General features: G+C 35.9%; 1 protein-coding gene across 1 annotated transcript; it reads left to right on the forward strand.

Moving 5' to 3' along the window:
* Nucleotides 1–8,064: 8,064 nt before the first annotated feature.
* On the forward strand, nt 8,065–24,252 carry LOC124994273 (UDP-glucuronosyltransferase 2B15-like). Its single transcript, XM_047566036.1, has 4 exons — nt 8,065–8,242; nt 8,779–8,906; nt 22,837–22,968; nt 24,133–24,252. The coding sequence occupies exons 1-4, from the start codon at nt 8,065–8,067 to the stop codon at nt 24,250–24,252; spliced, it is 558 nt and encodes a 185-aa protein (XP_047421992.1).
* Nucleotides 24,253–25,214: the final 962 nt, after the last annotated feature.

The raw sequence follows: 25,214 nt of genomic DNA on the forward strand, positions 1-25,214 counted from the left end.
CTGGTGACACAGAACAGCCTTTGTGTGTTCCTCATTTATAGAAAATATTTTCAGTTTTTCCTGATTCGGTATCTTGCTGGCTGTGGGTTTAACATATATAGCTCTCATTATTCTGATGTGTGATCACTCTTTGCCAACTTTCTGAAGGATTGTTTTCAAAGAGGGGTATAAAATTATCAGGATTTTTTGTTGTTGGTATTAAGATGATCATGTGACTTTTATCCTTGGTATTCAAGTGCTGTATTACTTTCATTTATTTTTATTTGTTGAAGCATTCTTCAATTCCTTGATATAAAGCCAACTTGATCATGGTATATGATCTTTTACCCTGTTATTATTGAATTGTATTTAGGAGCATTTTACTGAGGATCTTACATCTAAGTTCAAGGAAGATTTTGGTTGATAGTTTTCTCTTTTTCTTCGTATCATTATCAATTTTTGATAGCAGGGAAATAATTTGCAGAAGGAGTATGGAAGGATTTCTTTCCTTTCTATTATATGGAATGACTTTTTTTAAATCTGGAAAAATTAGCAACAAATCTTTTCATTTCTGGGGACATTTTTTTAGGGGGAGACTTTGTAGCTACTTCAGTCTCACTGCTTATTGTTGACTGCATAGGATCTGTATGCCTTTGACTTAGAATGGTAGGTCATATGTGTCTCAACATGTCCATTTATTCTACAATTTCCAGTTGATTGGGATATAGTATTTGAAAATATTCCCTAATGATCATCTGATTTTCAGTGTTTTTAGTATAATATCCACCTTTTTACATCTGATTTTATTCACGTTTCTCTTTCTCTTCCTTTTGTCTCTTTTTCCCTTACTCCAGCTTCAATCTTTTCATTTATTTCCGTCTACTGGTCTCACCATAACCTGCACAATGAGGGAATATGTAACTCATACAGAGGTGAGGAAGGGCTGAAAATAAAAGTCTGAAAATATAGTATTATGATACCAAAACAAAGGACACTAGAAATTTTTTTAAGCAGGGACTTGACTGGGTGGAAATGACCTGATGTGTCTGATCCTAACAAAAGGAAAAAGGCTTTGAATGCTTTCCTTATAGTGAAACACATCAAAGAAATTTATTGCGTGGAGGGTTCTTCAAAGTAAATAAGAAGGGAGAGGCTGTGTGGAAACTGAATTGTTTGGAAGCCTATCACTTGCAAAGTGATTCTTCCTCCTCTAGGCAACTGGCAACTCAAGGCTGCTTGGGAACACTGGTATCTCATTCCACCTCCAGGGAGTTTCTTTGAATATAGGGTTGTCTGAACTAATAAATTCTGCAGTATCACAGAATTATCTTTGAGTGGGATGTTGCCAAGGCAACAGAACAATCTCAGATCAGTGAGATAGCGCAGAAGGATCTCCAGTAGGCACATCTCAGCTGAGAAATGGCTCAGGCAAATTCAAAATTCATTTGCAACTGCCAACATACTAGTATTGGGTTTGGCTTGTTCTTATATTTCTAAGATCTTAAAAAGCATCTAATTAGGTTTGTTTTTTTAGGACTAATGTTTCAACATAGGCTTCCATAGCTAGAATAGAATAACTTTTGCTATTTTTTACAGATTGTTACATTGCACTTCCTTTTCCATTTGCTTTGAGAATTTTTTAAATGTTCCCTTGATTTCTTAATGACCCACAATTTTTGAAAAACTGTGCTGTGCAATATCCATGCATTTTCTCATTTCTTCATTTTCTATTGCTGTTGATTTTTAGTTTCATTCAATTAAAGTCTGATGAGAAAAACATTTCAAATTATTGGACAAGTAAAGGTTTTTTTATGACTCAAATTCAATCAGTTTGGGGACAAGTTTTATTACCTAGTACAAAGCGGTATTCTACAGCTTATGGATGGAATACTGTATAGCAGTCTATAAATTCCATTTGGTCTATAGTACAAAGTAATATTTTAATTTTATTTTTGTTGGGGTGCTTGATCTATTGATGAAAGTGGGACTGTGAAACCACCTACTACTATCATATTGGGGCCTATTTCTCCCTTTGTGTCCACCAGTGTGTGCTTAATAAAATTAGGTGCTACCATATCATTGTGTTCTTATGTGTGTATTTCTCAGTGTATGTGTTTGTGTGTGTGTGTGTGCCATTTATAAATCTTCCTGTTGAATTATTCTCTTTATCAATATGTAGTGACCTCTCCCTCTTCTGATTGATTTTGGCTTGAAGTGTTCATTGTGTTAAATAAACAGACACATTGCTACTTGCTTTTGGCTTCAATTTTATTGGGATAAAATTCCAGGTCATTTCAATTTATGTTTGCATTTGCCCGTGAAGTGAGCCTCTTTCTCCCAGGCACTTAATTGTGGGTTTCTATCTTTGAATCCACTAACCAGTGTGTATGTTCTAATTTGAAAAATAGAACCAGTTAATGGTTTTTTAAAAAATGTGTATATTAAGGCCTTAAGTGTATTGATGTGATGAATTACATTTATTTATTTCCATATATTGAATCAACCTTGCATCCCTGGGATGAACCCCACTTGATCATGGCACATGATCTTTTTAATATGTTTTTGTATATTATTTGCTATAATTTTATTGAGAATTTTTGCATCTATGTTTATCAGGGATATTGGTCTGAGTTTTCTTTTTTGATGTGTCCTTGTATAGTTTTAGTATCAGGGTAATACTAGCCTCAGAATGAGTTTGGAAGGGTTTCTTCCTTATCTGTTTCATGGAAAAACTGGAGTAGTATTGGTGTTAATTGTTCTTTGAAGGTCTTATAGAACATGGCTGAGAATCTGTGTGGTACTGGGCTTTTCTTGGTTGGTAGGATTTTGATGGTGTCATCATTTCATTGCTGGAAAATCGATCTGTTTAAATTGTTTATATCCTCCTAATTCAGTTTGGGAAGGTCATATGTCTCTAGAAATTTTTTGATGTCTTTGAGATTTTCTATTTTATTGAAGTATACATTTCCAAAATAGTTTCTGTTATTATCTGTATTTCAGTAGTGTCTGATGTGATACTTCCATTTTCATCATAAATTTTAATATTTTAAGTATTTTCCCTCTTTCTCTTTATTAACATAGCTAAGGGTTTATCAATTTTATTTTTTTTTCAGAGAATCAACTTTTTGTTTTGTCACTTTTTTGACTTGCTTCTTTTGTTTCAAATTCGTTGATTTCAGATATGGGTTTAATTATTTCCTGTCTTCTGCTTTCAGTGTTAATTGTTCTTCTTTTCTAGGGCATTTAGATGTAATATTACTTCATTTATTCATTGTCTTTCTATTCCTCTAATGATTGAGTTCAATGCAATGAACTTTCCTCTTAGCACTGCCTTCATAGTGTCTAAGAGATTTTGATATGTTGTATCACTGTTCTCAATAACCTCTAAATATTTTTTTTATTTTGTCCCTGATTTCTTCTACTATCCATTTGCCATTCAACAGTGTACTATTTAGTGACCCAGTAATATTGTGTTGTGGTCTAACTGATTCTTGAAATTGAGAAGATTTTGTTTGATGTATATAGATGCTCCATTTTTTGGTGCATAAATATTTAGAATTGTTATGTCTTGTTTATGTATAATTCCCTTAAGCAGTATGAAATGGCCTTCTTTGTCCTTCTGACTAACTTGGACTTGAAGTCCACTTTTTGAGATGAGACTGGAAATCCCTGCTTCTTTGCTTGGTCCATGTGAGTGATATGTTTTTTCCATCCTTTTACCTTGAGTTTGTGGATGTCTTTGCCGGTGATGTGAGTCTCTTGGATAAGCATATAGTTGGATCTTGTTTTTTAATCCAACCAGCCAATTTATGTCTTTTTATTTATGAGTTTAGGGATCTAGAGATGCAGCCACCTCCATCTGAGGACACTGACCAAGTCTAAAGATCCGTTATGCAGGTGCATACAGGCTTGGTCATACCTGAGGCCTTCCTGCTGAGTGTGCTAGCAGTCACTTTCTTGTTGCAGAGGCAGAGGGGAGTCAGGCTTTCCCCAGCTTCATGAATCCTGGAGCATTCGGGAACAAATGAGTTTGGCTACAGTGGATTGGAAGGTAGGAAGTTGTTGTGAGGTCATCTTGCTCTCAGTTCTTGCAGCAAGATGGTTTGGCACCCAACAGGCTCCCAGAGCCCACTCTGCTTGGCACTCATTGGTAACCAGCAGTAGCCCAATCCCCAACTCCATCTCCAACGTCCACCTGCTCCTGCCAAGTCTGGCATCAGTTGGTCACTCAACAGGGCCATGCAGTCTCCTACCCCAACCTAGCCACCAACTCTGTCCATAACTCACAGCTGTATTTAAACCCGCAGCTGTCAGTGCCTAGTCCAGATCTGCCTGATACAGAACAGCTCTCCATGACAAGTGAACATGTCATGGTTTTCAACCCTCAAGACCTCCTGGGAGAGAATACCCTGAGCTCTTAATAAGAGCTATTGGGTTTAAGCATGTATATTGTTTGCACTGTGTACTAAAAATATTGATATGCCCCATAAATGCAAGGTATAGGAGACTTCCAGGGACATTGTAATTCTGTAAGGTAGAAACCATAGTACCTCAGATCCACACTGCCAAATGTGAAGACACACAAGCAACATGAAAAAACAAGGGAATAAAACACACTAAACAAACCAAGATGCTCCAATAATAGAATCCATTGACAACACAGAAGAAATGTCAGAGAAGTCATTCATAATATACATAGTTACACTGATACATGACATAAAGAATGATGTAAGAAGTAAAATCACAGATAAACTTCAGGAGGTGAAAGATCACTTCAATAAAGAGCTACTGATTATGAAAAGAAATCAAGCAGAAATCCTCAAAATGAAGGAATCAACAAACCAAATTAAAAATTCAATGGAAATTATCACAAACAGACTAGAATACTTGGAATACAGAATCTCAGGCAATGAAGACAAAATATATAATCTTGAAAATAAAAGTGACCACACAGAAAAGATGGTAAAAACCATGAACAGAACTTCCAAGAATTATGGGATAAATATGAAAAGATCAAATTTAAGATTTATTGAGATATAGGAAGCTGAGGAGGTATAAACCAAAAGAATGCAAAGTATTTTCAATGAAATAATGTCAGGAAATTTAACAACCTGAAGGATGAAATGGAAAATCAAATACAAGAGACTTACAGGACCCCAAATGTACAAAATTACAACAGACTCACACCAAGGCACATTATAATGAAAATGTCTAACATAACAGAATAAGGATAGACTTCTAAAAGCCACAAGAGAAAAGTTTTAGATTACATACTTGGGGAAACCAATTTAGATCTCAGCAGATTTCTCAATCCAGACTCTCAAAGATAGAAGATCTTCCCATAACATATAGCAAGTTCTGAAAGAAAATGGACGCCAACCAAGAATTTTATATCCAGCAAAATTAATCTTCATTTGAAGAAGAAAGGAAAACCTTCCATGAAAAACAAAGTTAAAAGAATTCACAACTAGACAGCCAGGACTACAGAACATTCTCAGCAAAATATTCCAGGAGGAGGAAATGAGAAAAAAAAAAAACAAAAAAACACAAAGAAGTGAAAACCAGCAAAAAGAGGAACTATACCAAAGGAAAAGACAATCAAAGGATAAAATAAGTCAAATTAAAAACCGGACTACAACAAAGTGAATGAAAATAATAAATCACATCTGAATAACAATCCTGAATGTTAATGGATTCCTGGATTTTTTTTCTAAGATTGACAAAAGCAATAGAAAAAGAACAGTTGTGTTATGGAATAAATGTGCCTGGGAAAGGTGATCATCCACATTTAAAAATACAATAAAATGGCTCTCATAATATACACCATGTATAAATATTAGTTAAAATATTACAGAAATTTAAATTTCAGGGTTTACATATATAAGCTGAATAGAAAAAAATTATAAATATTTATGAGTATGGTAATAGTTTCTCAGGTGTGATACAAATGAATTAATAAATTAGAATATGAAAATTGAATGTCATAAAACAAAAATTTTCTACATGAAAGGACATTATCAATAAAAAATTTTAAAATGACTAATATTGGTAAAGCATGCACCTAATAATGAATATGCATCAAGAAAATATAAAGAAAGTTAGCAATTCAATAATAAGAATATCACCAAATCAAAAAATGACTCAAAGTTCTGAATAGACATATGTCCCAGAAAAATATGCACATGGCCAATGGAGACCTACAAAATAGCATTACAACTATTAAAAGTAAATTCATAACAGAAACATATAGCGGTATCTCACTACATCACCAATAACATAGTTATAATAAAAATAATAAAGCGTTGGCAATGATGTGAGATGTTAAAATATTCATGAAATGCTGGTTAGAATGGAAATTGGTTGTCACTAGAGTTTGGAGTCTACCAGGTCTACAAAGCATAAACAGAATTTCATAATACCCAGAAATTTCACTTTAACCTATATAACCAATAGAAATGAAAACATATTCAAATAAACCTAGTACATAAATAATAATAAGTAAGATCGTTCATAATAGCCAACGTTTGGGAAAAAACTAGTGTGCAAAAACATAAGAATGAACAAACAAATATAATCTATTTTACACTGTTACTTGTGATTCGACTTGGTAGGGAACACACAAATGTTAACACAAGAGTTTAAGGTAATAATTCTACAAAGTGGGACCACTGGACCAACCCCTACATGCTTTCTTTTTAATAAAATAATTTAACTGCCTTGTTAAAATTAATATAGTATGTTACATTTCTCAGCAAACAAGCTATTTTCTGCAAGAGAAACAGAGGCCCAAAATGCAAAAAAGAATACAAGTTACCCTGTAGACAGGGAGAGGTGGCCTTCTATGACCCTTACAAAGACCAGGTTTCAAAACTGAGGGAGATAAGGACAATTACATGTAACCTTAAAATCTGTTTAGTAACAGGTTGCAGTTAGAACAGGTTAGCATAGTTCAAAGTGACCTAGAATTGCAGGAAACCCTGGAAGTTACCATGCACAGGGAAACTTCAAAGTCTGAATTCATCCTGCTCTCTTTCAAAAGTCAAAGGAAGACCTGGGCAAACTCTTCTGGAAAATTCCCTGGAACTCTCATAAAACAGAGGGCCCGAAGGGCCTACTGTCCTCCTCCTGAGAGGACAACTTAATCCCTTGAGAATGTACCCTTTTCCCTTTTCCTGTGCCTTTAATAAACTTATGCCTGATATCTTTAGCGACATGTCTAAAATATTTCTGGCTCGACCACAAAAATCAGGATGAGAAAGGACTTCCATGGCTGCCTCAGCTCACTGACATAGCTCATGCCCTATCATAGAATGAAAAGGAATGAAGTCCTGACATATGTCACAACACAGATGAACCTTTAAGTCATCACTGTAAGTATTGATATCAATCACCAAAACCCATAACAATTATTTTAAAGGGTTGAAATCAATCACTAAAACCCAAATATTATATAACAATTATTTTAAATACCCCCAGGATAAGCATATCTACTGCTTAGATTAGAGATTACCTAGGAATGAGGGATATGGAATGATTAGAGGAACAAATTTAGATTGCTAAAATCCTTTGATATTGAATGTTAAGTGAAGATTACAATTCAGCGTTTCTTCTCAGAGTTTGAACAATTGAAATGTACACTTAAAAATGGTGATTTTTAATCCTATCTTTATATCCAAAGATATTACTGAAAAAAATTCTGTTAAACCATGATACCTAAAAAATGTTGATTCAACTGTATATTTACCTTAGTTCAGTCAAGAAATGTGTAGGCACAAGTCACCTCACTTGCAACCATTTCTCACACTAGTTTAAAGCTCCTAACCTGATGCAGGTATATTGCACATGCAGGATCAATTCTTAACTGCAGGAAAGCATTTACAATCATGAAAGAGTCATTACACACACACAAACATGAAGTCCCCTAACCTTTGATTTTTCTACTTGGTGTCCAGATATTCTAAATGATCACTTATGTATTTACTTTGATTTGTACATGGTACATTTTAACTAAGTAATGATTTCTTCTTGGATATCAGCAAGAGCAGAGGGAATTCAATATGAAAGGAAGCCTTGCATTTCACCAGGATGTCTACAAAAATGACTGCAGTTCTGCTGCTGCTACAGCTGAGTAGTCACTTTGGTTCTGGAAGTTGTGGAAAGGTGCTGGTGTGGGCAATGGACTTCAGCCATTGGATCAGTATGAAGACAATACTGGAGGAGCTCACACAGAGGGGGCATGAGGTGACTGTTCTGAGACCTTCAGGTTCCATTGAAAACATTTTGGAAATACTATTCTGTCGGGGCACCGCAGACCCCTGGCCCTGGGTGTGGCTTGGCTGCCTGGGTGTGGCATAGCTGGCTTGGCTTACTTAGATGCGTATCCAAGATGGCACTTGGCAGGCTGCCAGTATGGTTGGCTTTTGCACAAACAACTGACATCATTTTGAGGAAGTTCCAGGGATTGGTTAAGTTCCCTCGTGGACAGTGCATGATCACTGCATGTCTGCATTTACTGCCTGTATCTGTTCATGCTCTCCCCTCGTGCTCAAGTGCTGATTGGTTACAGTACTGTATATATTGGAGTGTAAGTTCCTCAAAGAAGGAGAACAAAGAAAGAACTGAGAGGAAGGGGGTGCGCGCAATAAAAGGGCTGAAAAGAACCAGGTGTCGTGTCTCTCTGCGGGCGGGAAGCGCGACACTATTCAATACTTGCAGAATGTGGGAGTCAATTTTCTGCTTATGTACAGAATATATGTAGAGATGCAGTTTTGAATAAGAATCTTAAGGCAAAACCATAAGAATCAAGGTTTGATGTCATTCTTTCAGATGCCATTTGTCCCTGTGGTGAGTTGCTGGCTGAAATTCTTCAAAAACCATTTGTGTACACTCTGCGCTGCTCTCCTGGTTACACAGTGGAAAAGTACTCTGCCCCTATTGAAATAATCATATGATTCTTAACCTTAAGTCAACTGATGTAATGAATTACATTTATTGATTTCCAGATGTTGAACTTACCTTGAATCCCTGCAGTAAACACCACTTGATCATGGTGCACTGATTTTTAATAAGTTTTTGTATGTGATTTGCCAGAATTTTGTTAAGGATTTTTGCATATATGTTCATCAGGAATAATTGGTCTAATATTTTCTTTCCTTGATGCATCTTTGTCTGGTTTTGCTGTCAGAATGATACTAGCTTCATAGAATGAGTTTGGAAGAGTTCCCTCCTTTTCTATTTCATGGAATACTTTGAGGAGTATTAGTATTATTTCTTCTTTTAAGGTCTTGTAGAATTCAGCTGAGAATCCATCTGATCCTAGGCTTTACTTGGTTGGTAGGCTTTTGATGACTTCTTCTGTTTCAGTGCTTGAAATGGATCTGTTTAAATTGTGTATGTTGACCTGGTTCAGTTTGGGAAGATCATATGTCTCTAGAAACCTGTTGATGTCTTTGAGATTTTCTATTTTGTTGGAGTGTATATTTTCAAAATAGCCTCTAATTATGTTTTTTTATTTCAATGGTGTTTGTTATGTTTTCTTTTTCATCATGAATATTAGTAATTTGAGTTTTCTCTCTCCCTCTCTTTGTTAGTGTGTCTAAGGGTTCATCAATTTTGTTTCCTTTTTCAAAGAACCAACTTTTTGTTTGGTCAATTTTTTGAATTGTTTCTTTTGCTTCAGCTTCATTGATTTCAATTTTGATTTTAATTATTTCCTGTCTTTAACAACTTTTGGTGTTGTTCTGTTCTTTTTCTAGGACGTTGAGATGTAATGTTTGGTCATTTTGTTCTTTTCTTTTTTTTTATTGTAAACAAATGAGATACATGTTGTTTCTGTGTTTGTACATGGAGCCAAGAAATACCATTTGTGTAATCACAAATTTACACAGGGTAATGTTGTTTGATTCATTCTGTTATTTTTTTTCCTTCCCCAACCCACCCCTCTTTTCCCTCTATACAGTTCTTCCTTCCTCCATTCTTGCCACCCTCCTTAACCCTAACCCTAAACCTAACCCTAACCCTAACGCTAACCCCTCCCACCCCCCATTATATGTCCTCATTCGATTATCAGCGAGACCATACGTCCTTTACTTTTTTGAGATTGGCTTATCTCACTTTGCATGATATTCTCCAATTTCATCCATTTGCCTGCAAATGCCATAATTTTATCATTCTTCATGGTGTAGTAATATTCCATTGTATATATATGCCACAGTTTTTTTATCCATTCATCAATTGCAGGACATCTAGGTTGGTTCCACAATCTGGCTATGGTGAATTAAGGTGGAATGAACATTGATGTGGCTGTATCTCTGTTGTATGCTGATTTTAAGTCCTTTGGGTATAGACCAAGGAGTGGGATAGCTGGGTCAAATGGTGGTTCCATTCCAAGCTTTCTGAGGAATCTCCATACTACTTTCCAGAGTGGCTACACTAATTTGCAACCCCACCAGCAATGTATGAGTGTACCTTTTTCCCCACATCCTCGCCAACACCTATTGTTGCTTGTGATATTGATAATTGCCATTCTAATTGGGGTGAGATGGAATCTTAGGGTACTTTTGATTTGCATTTCTCTTATTACTAGAGATGTTGAACATTTTTTCATATATCTGTCAACTGCTTGTACATCTTCTTCTGTGAAGGGTCTGTTCATTTTGTTAGCCCATTTGTTGATTGGATTATTTGTATTCTTGGTGTAGAGTTTTTTGAGTTCTTTATAGATTCTGGAAATTAGCCCTCTATCTGAAGTATGAGTGGCAAAGATATGCTCCCACTCTGTAGGCTCTCTCTTCACATTACTGATAGTTTCCTTTGCTGAGAGAAAGCTTTTTAGTTTGAATCTATCCCAGTTATTGATTCTTGCTTTTATTTCTTGTGCTATGGGAGTCCTGTTAAGGAAGTCTGATCCTAAGCCAACAAGTTGAAGATTTGGACCTACATTTTCTTCTATAAGATACAGGGTCTCTGGTCTAATTCCGAGGTCCTTAATCCATTTTGAGTTGAGTTTTGTGTAGGGTGAGAGAATGGGGTTTAATTTCATTCTGTTGCATATGGTTTTCTAGTTTTCCCAGCACCATTTGTTGAAGAGGCTATCTTTTCTCCATTGCATATTTTTGGACCCTTTGTCTAGTATGAGAAAATTGTATTTATTTGGGTTTGTGTCCATGTCCTCTATTCTGTACCATTGATCTACCTATTTTGGTATCAATACCATGCCCTTTTTGTTACTATTGCTTTATAATAGAGTTGAAGATTGGTATTGTGATACCCCCTGTTTCATTCTTCCTGTTAAGGATTGCTTTAGCTATTCTGGATTTTTTATTCTTCCATATGAATTTCATGATTGCTTGCTCTATTTCTGTAAGGTACGTCTTTGGGATTTTAATTGGAATTGCATTGAATCTGTATAGTACTTTTGGTAGTATGGCCATTTTGACAATATTAATTCTACCTATCCAAGAGCATGGGAGATCTTTCCATCTTCTAAGGTTTTCTTCAATTTCTTTCTTTAGTGTTCTGTAGTTCTCATTGTAGAGGTCTTTCACCTCTTTTGTGAGATCAATTCCCAAGTATTTTATTTTTTTTGAAGCTATTGTGAATGGGGTAGTTTTCCAGATTTCTCTTTCTGAAGATTCATCACTTATGTATAAAAAGGCATTGGGGGCTAGGGATATAGCTCAGTTGATAGAGTGCTTGCATCACATGCACAAGGCCCTGGGTTCAATCTCCAGCACCGCAAAAAAAAAAAAAAAAAAATGCATTGAATTTATGAGCATTGATCTTATATCCTGCTACTTTACTGAATTCACTTATGAGTTCTAAAAGTTTTCTGGTGAAATTTCCAGGTTCCTCTAAATATATAATCATGTCATCAGTGAACAGGGATAGTTTGAGTTCTTCTTTTCCTATTCGTATCCCTTTAATTTCTTTGGTTTTTCTAATTGCTCTGACTAGAGTTTCAAGGACGAAGTTGAACAGAAGTGGTGAAAGAGGGCATCCCTGCCTTGTTCCAGTTTTTAGGGAGAATGCTTTCAGTTATTCACCATTTAGAATGATATTAGCCATGGGCTTAGCGTAGATGGCCTTTATAATGTTAAGGAATGTTCCCACTACCCCAATTTTTTCTAGTGTTTTGAGCAAGAAGGGGTGCTGTATTTTATCAAATGCTTTTTCTGCATCTATTGCAATAATCATGTGATTCTTAACTTTAAGTTTGTTGATATGGTGAATGACATTTATTGATTTCCAGATGTTGACCAACCTTGCATTCCTGGGATAAAACCCACTTGATCGTGGTGCACTAGCTTTTTAATATGTTTTTGTATGCGATTTGCTAAAATTTTGTTGAGAATTTTTGCTTCGATGTTCATTAAGGATATTGGTCTGAAATTTTCTTTCCTCGATATGTCTCTGTCTGGTTTAGTTATCAGGGTGATATTGACTTCATAGAACGAGTTTGGGAGGATTCCCTCCTTTTCTATTTCTTGGAATACTTTGAGAAGTATTGGAATGAGCTCTTCTTTAAAGGTTTTGTAGAACTCGGCTGAGAACCCATCTGGTCCCGAACTTTTCTTTGTTGGTAGGCTTTTGATGACCTCTTCTATTTCATTGCTAGAAATTGACTTATTTAAGTTGTGTATGTCCTCCTCGTTCAGTTTAGGTAATTCAAATGTCTCTAGAAACTTTTTGATGTCTTCGAGATTTTCTGTTTTGTTGGAGTATAGATTTTCAAAATAGCTTCTAATTATGTTTTGTATTTCACTCGTGTCTGTTGTGATATTTCCTTGTTCATTCCGAATTTTAGTAATTTGAGTTTTCTCCCTCTTTCTCTTTGTTAGTGTGACTAAGGGTTTATCAATTTTGCTTATTTTTTCAAAGAAACAACTATTTATTTTGTTAATTTTTCCAATTGTTTCTTTTGTTTCAATTTCGTTGATTTCGGCTCTGATTTTAACTATTTCCTGTCTTCTACTACTTTTGGTGTTGGTCTGCTCTTTTTTTTCTAGGGCTTTGAGCTGTAGTGTTAAGTTGTTTATTTTTTGATTACTACTTCTTTTGTTGAATGCGCCCCATGAAATAAATCTTCCTCTAAGTACTGCTTTCATAGTGTCCCAGAGATTTTGATATAATGTGTCTTTGTTCTCCTTTACTTCTAAGAAATTTTTAATTTCCCTCCTGATGTCTTCTGTTATCCATTCATCATATAATAGTGTATTATTTAATCTCCAGGTATTGGAGAAGTTTGTTTTTTATTCTGTCATTTATTTCTAATTTCAATCCATTATGATCTGATAGAGTACAAGGCAGTATCTCTATCTTCTTGTATTTGCTAACAGTAGCTTTGTGGCATAAAATATGGTCTATTTTAGAGTAGGATCCATGTGCTGCTGAGAAGAAAGTGTATTCGCTCTTTGTTGGATGGTATATTCTATAAATGTCTGTTAAGTTTAAATTATTGATTATGTTTTTGAGATCTATGGTTTCTTTATTCAATTTTTGTTTAGAGGATCTATCCAGTGGTGAGAGAGGTGTGTTAAAATTGCCTAGTATTATTGTGTTGTGGTCTATTTGATTTCTGGAATTGAGAAGGATTTTTTTGACGTACATGGATGAACCAATGTTTGGGGCATAGATATTTATGATTCTTATGTCTTGCTGATTTATGCTTCCCATAAGCAGTATGTAATGTCCTTCTTTATCCCTTCTGACTAGTTTTGGCTTGAAGTCCACATTATCTGAAATGAGGATGGATACTTCAGTTTTTTTGCTGTGTCCATGTGCCTGGTATGTTTTTTCCCATCCTTTCAACTTTAGTCTATGGGTATCTCTTTCTATGCGATGAGTCTCTTGCAGGCAGCATTTTGTTGGATTTTTCTTTTTAATCCAATCTGGCAGTCTGTGTCTTTTGATTGATGAGTTCAGGCCATTAACATTCAGGGTTAAAACTGTGATATGATTTGTATTCCCAGTCATTTGACTCATTTTTGTTTTTGACATGATTTGGTTTCTCCTTTATTTGGCTATTCCTTTAAGTTAGTTCCTCCCATTGCTGATTTGCATCGTTGTTTTTCATCTCTTCCTCATGGAATATTTTGCTGAGAATATTCTGTAATGCCAGCTTTCTTTTTGTAAATTCCTTTAGCTTTTATTTATCATGGAAGGATCTTATTTTGTCGTCAAATTTGAAGGTAAGTTTTGCTGGGTATAAGATTCTTGGTTGGCATCCGTTTTCTTTCAGGGCTTGAAATATGTTGTTCCAGGCCCTTCTAGCTTTTAGGGTCTGGATTTAAAAATCTGCTAATATTCTTATTGGTATCCCCCTGAATGTAATTTGATACTTTTCTCTCGTGGCCTTTAAATTTCTCTTTATTTTGTATGTTAGGCATTTTCTTTATAATGTGCCTTAGTGTGGGTCTGTTGTAATTTTGTATATTTTGGAGTCCTATAAGCCTCTTGTACTTGGTTTTCCATTTCATTCTTCAGATTTGGGAAATTTTCTGATATTATTTCTTTGAATAGATTGTTCATTCCTTTGGTTTGTTTCTCTAAGCCTTCCTCAACCCCAATAATTCTTAAATTTGACCTTTTCATGATATCCCATAATTCTTGTAGATTCTGTTCATGATTTCTTACCATCTTCTTTGTTTTCAAGATGAAATATTTTGTCTCAATGTCTGAGGTTCTGTCTTCCAGGTGTTCTATCCTATTGGTTATGCTTTCTATGGAGTTTTTAACTTGGTTTATTGTTTCCTTCATTTCAAGGATTTCTGTTTGTTTGTTTGTTTGTTTTTTTTTTTCAGTATCTCTAACTCTTTATTGAAATGATCTCTTGCTTCCTGTATTTGCTCTTTAACTGTTGATTGGTGCAATCATTTAATGCCTGCATTTGCTCTTTCATCTCCTCCTTCAATGCCTGCATTTGCTCTTTCTTCTCCTCGTTGGTTCCCTGATTATTTTAATTATGTACATTCTGAACTCCCTTTCTGACATTTCTTCTGCTGTGCTGTCATTGGGTTTTATTGATATATAGTATCTAGGTTTGTTTGGGACATTTTCTTCCCTTGTTTTCTCATATTGTTCAGATGTCAGTGGGACTCTGAGATATTGCAGATTTCCTCTATTGGCTTATAGTGTCCCTGTAGATTTCCAGTATATCACCTCCCAGCCTTCAGTAGCCTGAAGTCTTGGAGGAACTTGATAATGCAGTGCTTCCAAAGAAAGCTGCCCCTAGCCCGCTACTGGTTCCAGGGCTTGGAGCTGGCTCTGTGTGGAAAGGCTCTCACTGGGCGGTCTGCTCTGAGATGCTGGCCATGGAAGGAGCCTGTTGCCAGAGGGCCAGGGCTGCTTGGGGAAGTCCCTTGCTGCCCTGTCCTGGTCCCTGAAGCTGCCTGTGGGTTGGAGCTCGCCGCTGGCTCTGGGACTTGAAGTTGGTTCTCTGCAGAAAGGCTCTCACTGGGTGGCCTGCTCTGAGAAGCTGACCGTGTAGAAGGAGTCCACTGCTGGAGGGAGCAGGGCTTCTTGGAGAAGTCTCTGGAAGCCCTGCCCTGGTCCCAGAGGCTGCCTGTGGGTCGGAGCTCTCCGCTGGCTCCGGGACTTGTGGCTGACTCTGTGTAGAAAGGCTCTCACTGGGTGGTCTGCTCTGAGAAGCTAGCCGTGAAAGGAGCCTGCCACCAGAGGGGGCAGGGCTGCTTGGGGAAGTCCCTGGCTGCCCTGTCCTGGTCCCTGAAGCTGCCTGTGGGCCAGAGCTCACTGCTGGCTCCAGGACTTGAAGCTGGTTCTGTGCAGAAAGGCTCTCACTGTGGGGCCTGCTCCGAGAAGCTGGCCGTGCGGAAGGAGCCCACCACCGGAGGGGGCAGGGCTTCCTGGGGAAGATTCTAGCTGCCCTGCCCTGCTCTGAGAAGCCACCCCTGTCCGGGCCTCCACCCCGGCCGAGCTTCACCTGGTGGGGGAGACTCACCCCGTGGCTCTATTTTAGTCCAAGTCTCTCAATACCTCCCCTTCTTGAATCCTGGGGTCTGGAGCAACAGGAGATGCAGTCACCCTCTAGTCCGCCATCTTGAATCGCCCCCTGTTCTTTTCTTGAATGCACTCCATGCAATGAATTTTCTTCTTAGTACTGCTTTCATAGTATCCCAGAGTTTTTGATATGTTGTATTGTCATTCTCATTTACCTCTAAGAATATTTTTATGTCCTCCTTGAAGTTTTCTGTTATTCATGCTTCATTTAATAGCATATTATTTAGTCCCTAGGTGTTGGAGTAGTTTCTGGTTTTTATTTTATAACTTATTTCTAATTTTATTCCATTATGATGTGATAGAATACAAGGTAGTATCTCTATATTTTGTATTTACTAAAGGCTGCCTTGTGGCATAGCATATGGTCTACATTAGAGAAGGATTTGTGCTCTGCTGAGAAGAAAGTGTATTTGCTCTTTTGATGGATGGAATATTCTATATATGTCTGTTAAGTCTAAGTTATTGATTGTGTTATTGAGTTCTATAGTTTCTTTGTTTAGTTTTTTGTTTGGCAGATCTATCCAGTGGTGGCAGTGGTATGTTAAAGCCACCCAGAATTATTGTGTTGTGGTCTATTTTATTTCTGGAATTGAGAAGGATTTGTTAGACATATATGGATGCCCTGTTTCAGGATGCATAAATATTAATGATCCTTATGTCTTCCTTACTTATTGTTCCCTTAAGCAGTATGAAATATCCTTCTTTATCCCTTCTAACTAACTTTGAATTGAAGTTCACTTTATCTGATAAAAGGATGGAAATCCCTGCTTTTCTATTGAGTCTGTATGCATGGTATGCTTTTTCCCATCCTTTCACCTTTAGTCTGTGAATGTCTTTTTCTATGACATGAGTCTCTTTAAAGCAGCATATTGTTAGTTCTTTCTTTTTAATCCAATCTACTAGTCTATGTCTTTTGATTGATGAGCTTAGGCCATTAACATTCAGGATTATTATTGAGATATGATTTGTATTCCAATTTCATCTTGGTTTTGTTTTTTAACTTGACTTGGTTTCTCCTTATGTTGACTTTTCTTTTAAGGTAGTTCCTCCCTTTGCTGACCTACATTGTTGTTTTTCATTTCCTCCTCATAGAATAGTTTGCTGAGAATGTTCTCTAGCATAGGCTTCCCATTTGCAAATTCTTTTAACTTTTCTTTATCATGAAGGAATTTCATTTTGTCTACAAATCTGAAGGTTATATTTGCTGAGTATAAGATTCTTGGTTGGCAACCATGTTCTTTCAGAGTTTGAAATATGTTTTTAGATGTCCCTCTAGCTTTTAGGGTCTGGGCTGAGCTATCTGCTGATATTTGTATGGGTTTCCCCCCATATGTAACCTGATGCTTTTCTCTCAGTCATTAAAATCCTCTTTATTTTGGATGTTATGTATTTTCATTATAATGTGCCTTATAATGTGTGGTGCGGTTCTGTTGTAATTTTGTGCATTTGGTGTTCTGTAAGCCTCTTGTAGTTGATTTTTCATTTCATTCTTCATATTTGGGAAATTTTCTGATATTATTTCATTGAATCAGTTGTTCATTCCTTTGGTTTGTAACTCTGTTCCTTCCTCAATCCTGATAATTCTTTAATTTGATCTTTTCATGATATTCCATAATTATTGGAGGTTCTGTTCATGATTTTTTACCATCTTCTCTGTTTGGTCAACTTTGTTTTCAAGATTAAATATTTTGTCTTTCATTGTCTGAGGTTGTGTCTTCCAAGTGATCTAGTCTGTTGGTGATGCTTTCCATTGAGTTTTTTCTTTGGTTTATTGTTTCCTTCATTTCAATGATTTCTGTTTGGTTTTTTATCACAATCTCTATGTCTTTGTTGAAATGATATTTTGATTCCTATGGTAGCTCTTTCACCTATTTATTGAAGCGATCATTCATTGCCTACATTTGCTCTCTTATCTCGTTCTTTGCTTCATGAATCACTTTACTTATGTATATTCTGAATTCCTTTTCTGACATTTCTTCTACCATGCTGCCACTGGATTCTATTAATATAAAATCTTGGTTTTTTTGGAACACTTTCTTCCCTTGCTTTTTCATGTTGTTCACAAATTACCCCTCTAGCAGTGCATATCTGGGATATTGCAGTGCCCCCATAGCTTATAGTGACCCTGCACATTTCCAAAACCTCTTCTTTAAGGGTAACATCAATATACTTGCAGCACCCAGTACAAACAATATGAAATCCTAAATGAAATAACCCCTATGAGGACATTAACAATATTGTCATAACAAACAGAGAGGATGAGTTCAATTATTATCTACACTTTAACAAATAGATTTGCAATGAGTTCTACAGTTTCTAATGGTGGACAAAGAGGATGAGGAGGGGTGTTGGATGTAACTGTTAATGGAATAAGAAAAGAGTATACTGAAGTACTAGATTGTAGGAAGGTTGAAAGCAGAATCAAAAGAAGTTGGTTGTTAGATGAGAAAAGGGAGAAAGAGACTGAGGAAACAGGTAAACAGAAGGATAATAGAGCAAGAAAAATAAATAAAAACTTAAAAGTTTTCAAAAAGTGAAAAAAAAATCTACACAATAACAGTCATGTACTAATCAACCTCCCGGTCTTCAGTAACCTGATGCATGAGAGTTACCTGACAATGAGCTTCCAGTCTCCAGCAGGCATCTCAGGATGGAAATGGCCCCACCTAAATATGGCAGCTTCCACTTCCAGAATAATCCAAGATGGCTGCACTGACTTTCAAACATATTGACAAATAAGGAACTGCAGCACAGGGCATGAGTGCTGAGTCCATGTGGGGTATCATGGGTTGGGTCCAGGGTCCTGGAACTGGGGCATGGTCAGTCAGTCTGGTGGGTCCTGGAGGTGGGGTGCAGTCAGTTAAGCCAGGGGTCCTACAAGTCCTGGCTGTTGTCCCAAAATGGTGGCAGTCACATGTAACCAAACCTGCAGGTACTGTGACAGTGAACTTCCAGGCAACGGCAGGCAGCTGGCAATCCATTGGTGATCTGAGGGTGGTCTGCCAGTCACCAGTGGATGAGTGGCAGGTAGACCTCAAGTGGTGACTGATGGATAGGGGAAAGGAAGGTGATGGGTCAATAAGAGACAGGGAAATGGGCAAATGATGGATGATAGTCGGGAGTCAGTGAGCAATCTGCACTCAAAAAGTAGTATGCTGGCAGATTGCAGGATATCAAGGTGGACAAATGGGGTAAACAGCAGGGATGAATGAGCAGCAAAAACTGCCTCACAGAGGAACAGATTTTCCTCTGCTTGAAACATGAGTTACAATGCTACAAGGAATGCAGCCTCCATTTCACCATCTTGGATCACTCATCTTCTTTTTTAAAATGTTTTTTCAAACAAAGTCTAAACAATAGCAAGCAAGTGAAATATACTACAAGGTTTTGGAGACCGTGGACATTATTTCACAGATGAAAACAGAAAACAATGAATTGAAAACATATAAAAAAGAAAAAATAAATAAATTATTTTGATGCAATTTCTAATAAATGTTTAGATCTCTATTTCAGTTGTCAGTGAGTGACTTTATTGAACAAGGTACATTTATTCTCGTATGGAATATGTAAGGCAAAGGATCAGAAACTACCTGTTAGGATAATCCTAAGACAATTCCAGGAAACATGGATTTTTTTAAGAACATTCTAAAGATTGAAGTAAGAAGCTCAGTAGTATGACCAAATCTCTGCTGGAGGAAGGCCTGGAGGTGCACTCCCACTGGTATGAAAGTTTTTTCCTGTTGCACACATTGAGGTGACAACAAGAGATGACCACAGCCACTGAAATATAGCACATTCTACAGGAACATTAATTTTATAATGTGATTTCATGTAATAAAGAAACACGTGCAGAAATATGTTTATCAAACTTGTAGCTACATATACGTGTCATTAGAGAATTAATAAGACTCTGAATAATAATTTTGCAGAAATTCTAAACCCATACCAGACTCCTGAATTCTAGAAATTCTTAATTGTTTAACAATAAAGAATGATTTAGAGGTAGAATTTGCAATATTCTGATTACATTATAAGAAATTTTAGAGCAAAGAAAAAGGTAAAGATTTACCTCAGTTATATCTAAATTTTTCTTCATGTTTTTAGAGAAATAAAAGAGCAATGAACACACCATACTCCATCACATAATCATCACCACTGCATTGTTGTATATTACCAGTATACTTTGCTTCAGAATCTTGCACCTGACAGTTTAGTAATAAAACACTTTCAGTTATATAGGACAGTTTTATAAAGGCTTCACACAAGGATATCACTTCACTTTTTCCAAAAAAGTATTTGGCATATGATCTACGATGATTATGAAGGGAAATTTGGCATTCACAAATTGGAGTCTTTGGTGAAGTATTCAACTTCAGCAGGTGGGAATTCTTTAGAGATTCAAATAAGCATCTGGGAGGTCAGGATATTGTTCTCTATGGACCAAGTCAGGAGGACAGGAGCAAATATGGATAGTATTTTTGGTGAGTTGTAGTAGCCACATGATGAAGGAAACTAGAATTAAAAATTCATTGAAGATGGTGACATATAAACTAGTTCAATTTAGAGGTTAAAGTAATTCAAATGGACGTGCTTTAACATTCCATTGTAACAAAATTCACCTACAATCTCTTAACCTCATTTCTGATCAATGATAAACTAAGTAAGATTATTATTGACAAAACATGTTTTGACTTGCTGGATTCATAGGATTATTTACATCCATTCAGAAATAATAGAGATTGGCCACATATTGCTTTGTGAGTTTGCCTTGCTGAATCTTTTTGCTAGGAGTATCAGATGAGAATTCTAATCTCCTTTCAAGGCTGGGAAGTCAAGTCAGGAGTCAGACTTCATCTTTAATATCTTTAAATCTGGGTAAATTCCTCTCTTCTTGCAATCACCAAGATATTTTAAGGTTTGTGGACCTGATGAGAAATACCTTGTTTACCAATGCAGACAGGAGGGAATTGTGTAATTCATAGCTATTTTGTCATACAATTATTGTGTTTATTAACAAAACTAAATTTGATAAGTTAAAACCCATGTCAAAATTGCATAAATGCATAGTTCCATTCTTTAATTAGTGTTTTGGTGGTTAATATTAGTTTGAAATGGGATCAGTATCAAATTAATATATACAACAAATAGTATATATCAAGTTATCATGTTGAGACAAAAATTTTCAAAAACTGTTTTGGGGAAGATAGACTATGACATCAGCAAAAGTTGATATCATCTCAAGGTATTTTCTTTTTATCATAGGTAACTGGTTAATACATTGTGAATATAAATATAATTCCATAATATGCTTAATGCTGATTGCTCAGAAAACATTTTTCATTAAAACCAATGTCAAAATAATCTTTTTTCCAAAGATTTGTTCAAGTTATATGAGCATGAATCCCATTTTTTGTTTTTTTCCCATATATTTCTAGAAGTTTGTAATTTCTACAAGTTCTGATTTTACTCTATGTAAATGTGAATAGAAATCTGACCAGAAGTTTTATAAATTTAATAAGAAATACCATCTTGTACTTAGGAAATATCATATAAATATAACACATACATAAATAAACATAGTGTATAACATGGCAGTCTTCTTCACAGAGCCTATGGCCTTCATTCTAAAATGTTAATCATGAATGAGGCAACATTATAATACAAACCTCAATGCATTATCCCCACTTAATGTTTTATCCTAACTGTGTTTTTGATAAAAATTCAATAATTTGAAATGATCTACACAATATGGAGTGAAGTTTTATTGAACAGGCATTCAGTAAAGATATTATGTTGATAAGATTATATTTAACATATTCCTATGGGTGGTCATTTTATTTCTAATATAATTTTTTTTCCATTCAACCTTCATTACTTGCCTCTAGCAATTAGAGAAATGCAAACCAAAACTAAGATTTCATCTCATTCTAGTCAGAATGGCAATTTTCAAGAATACTAGCAACAATAAGCTTTGGCAAGGACGTGGGGGAAAAGCAACATTCATGCTTTGCTGCTGGTACTGAAAATTGGTACAACCACTCTAGAAAGCAGTATGAAGATTCATTAGAAAACTTGGAATGGAACCACCATTTGACCCAGCTACCCCACTGCTTGGTCTATACTCAAAGAACTTAAAATCAGCATACTACAGAGATGCAGCCGCATCAATGTTTATAGCAGCTCAATTCACAATTGCTAATCTGTGAAACCAACCTAGATGCACTTCAATTGATGAATTAATAATGAAATTGTGGTATATATACCTAATGAAATATTACTCAGCCTTAAAGAATAAAATGATGGCATTTGCAGTTAAATGTATGGAGTTAGAGAATATCATGCTAAGCGAAATAAACCAATTCCAAAAAACCAAATGTCAAATGTTTTCTGTGATATTTGGATGCTGATCCATAATGGGATGGTGGGGGGAAAGGAAAGAATGGAACAACTTTAGACTGGGCAGAGGGGAGTGGGAGGAGGAGAAGGGCTTTTGGGATGGGGGAGATGGTGGAATGTAATGTAAATTATTACCCTATGTACATGTAAGATTACATGAATGATGTGACTCTGCATTGTGTATAACCAGAGAAATAAAAAGTTTTGCTCCATTTGGGTACAATGAGTCAAAATACATTCTGTTGTCATGTATAACTAACTGGAACAAATAGAAAAATTATACATTCATGTTATGTATATTTGCACTTAATTTTAAAAAGAGCCATTACTCTGGTATGTCCTCAAAACATTTTATTTTTCTCTCCTTATGTGATTGAACCAATCATTAAAGCAGTCTTTGCTCTGCTATTGAATTTGTGATGAAGCAAATTCTTTTCTTCACAGGAAATGGAAGACTTTGTCCAAATCTCAGAAGAAAACGGTGTCATGGTGTTTTCTCTAAGGTCAATGCTTGGTGCCCTGACTGAAGAAAGAGCTAACATGATGGCATCAGCCCTTACCCAGATTCCACAAAGGGTAAGATAAGGTGACCTAATGGTACAGAACTATGGAAAGGGTCTATTGAACTCTCTAAAGGATCTGATGATAGAAATTTCCTCCCAAAAAGTAAACTCTTGTGATATTTTAAAATTGTCTCAGCATTCACTTTAAAAACAAAATACACGTGGCAGCTGCTAAAATAGGGCAGCAGATATATCTGATTAATGAAATTCAACACTAACATTGTGTTAAGGTAGAGGTACATTTAAGAGGTTCACTGTGAATTTGATGTTGGTATGATAAATGGATACACAAAAATTACCAAATTCTGTCCTGCCATGTCCCTTTTCCCATGCAGGACCCCAATGTAGATACAAATGAAGTAAAATTTTAATGAACACCACACGATGATGATAAGTAGGTAATAAAAAGTCAAATTGCATCACATACTGTCATCTTCCCATATAATATTGGCCTCTATTCTTCTCCTAAATGATGAAAGGGGCTGTGTGTGGTGTGCTGTCCATGGTGCTATTCAGAGAAAGAAAGCCAGGGTAACTAACAAACCAACCAGACTTAGAGAAAAAGAAAAATGAACCTGCCCTGGTGACTGGCCCTGCCAGTTTCTTAAGATTGAAGATGTCTGAGTTAAGACAGGAAGCTGCTCCTAACGTGGACAGTCTGCATTAGAAAAATATAATCCCCCAGTGCAAACACTAATACAATAATTTATTTTAAGAAAGGATTTCTGAGCAAAGTTACTCACATATCTCTCAAAAGGAAAAAGTGTAACATTAATTTTAAAAGTTGACAACAGTAAAATATATATTTATAAATAATGATAAATGTGGGAAGTCATTAGAAATTTTTGTGTAGATTATTGTCCCAAAATGATAGTAACTATCCATTTTTAAATATTTATATTTCATATGGAGAAATTCATTTACTTCAGCAACTATTTCTGAACTCTGAAGATTGCATACCAAACACTGCTAATTAAAAATACTTACATAAATAGAATGTCCTTTATTTAAGGCCACATTTCAGTTATTTGCATTATCATCTCTCGTTCTTACTTCTCATTTCATTATCTGCATATAAGAGACATTCAACTATGTAACTTCTTAATCTATTCCAAATTTTAATATGCTATACTTTGAAATTTTCTCAAGGAATAAGAGATCTGCTTTACCCCAACAGGTTTTATGGAGATTTGATGGCAAGAAATCAGATACATTAGGACCCAATACTCCACTTTATAAGTGGATTCCCCAAGGTGACCTCCTTCATATGACCTGGGAAATAAATCATGAAATATGAAGAAAAGTTAATCAGAAAGATAAAAGTTGAATAATACATGAATATATTGAAAATATTAATGAAAAATTCATTACTTACCTAAGTTCTTTATATTTACTCTCTTGACAGGGAAAAAATGGATAAAGAAAAACTTTTGCATTTTATTAGACATGGTATAATATATTATCAGCATTTCAGATGCAATTACCTCCCACAGAGAATTTTTGTCACTTTCTGCATGGTCTCTCTGTCTCCCATTTCTTCAACTTTAGACCTACCCTTTGACCTATTACAGGGCTGTTTGAAATACCAAAAAAAACTGATACCTCTTCTTTATTACAATGTTCTCAGCATTTTCCATGACAAAAAAATGGCCATAATTTTAATCATGAAGTCCACTTCATTTCACAATAAAGTGCTATCAGTCCAACCTCTGATTCCATCACCACAACTACCCTACTCCCTGCTGCCTTGGACAGTGCACAGCAGACTCAAGGATGTCACTATTGCATTAATAGTACATAGTGGCTTACTTCCCCTCCTATGACTACACATGGTATTGCTGCTACCTGGAATACACTCTTTCTTTTGTCCACATGGCAACCTTTCCTCATCTTTCAAGTCTCAAGTCACATTCTTCCATGTAATCTTCACTTATCTCTCCAATGGACTTACGTGCTTCTTGTTCTGAGTTTTAAAAGCAATTTCAGTACAGTTTCATGGCTATAATCTGCTATCTAGAAAATAATTCATCTTAAATGACTCATGCTGTGCATTTCCTATCTTATTTATGACATAATTGATATTTTACCTTAATTTGTTCTAATCCTAGATCATCCAAAAACCAAAGCTCTTTTAACTCATAGTGGAACCAATGGCATCTAAGAGGTGATCTGTCATGGAATCCCAGTGGTTGGCATTCCTTTGTTTCCATATCAACCTGATAATATTACTCACATAAAGCTTTTTCTCAGCAAAGGAAA

The sequence above is a fragment of the Sciurus carolinensis genome, chromosome 10, assembly GCF_902686445.1.
Source record: "Sciurus carolinensis chromosome 10, mSciCar1.2, whole genome shotgun sequence".
In the NCBI taxonomy this organism is placed as follows: Eukaryota; Metazoa; Chordata; class Mammalia; order Rodentia; family Sciuridae; genus Sciurus; species Sciurus carolinensis.

Bases quoted from the DNA above. Each gene is read 5' to 3' on its own strand.
- LOC124994273 (XM_047566036.1), top strand. From the start codon at position 8,065: ATGTCTACAAAAATGACTGCAGTTCTGCTGCTGCTACAGCTGAGTAGT. The intron at 8,907-22,836 runs GCCCCTATTGAA...TTTTCTTCACAG, and splicing joins ACACAGTGGAAAAGTACTCT to GAAATGGAAGACTTTGTCCA. The intron at 22,969-24,132 runs GTAAGATAAGGT...TTACCCCAACAG, and splicing joins TTACCCAGATTCCACAAAGG to GTTTTATGGAGATTTGATGG.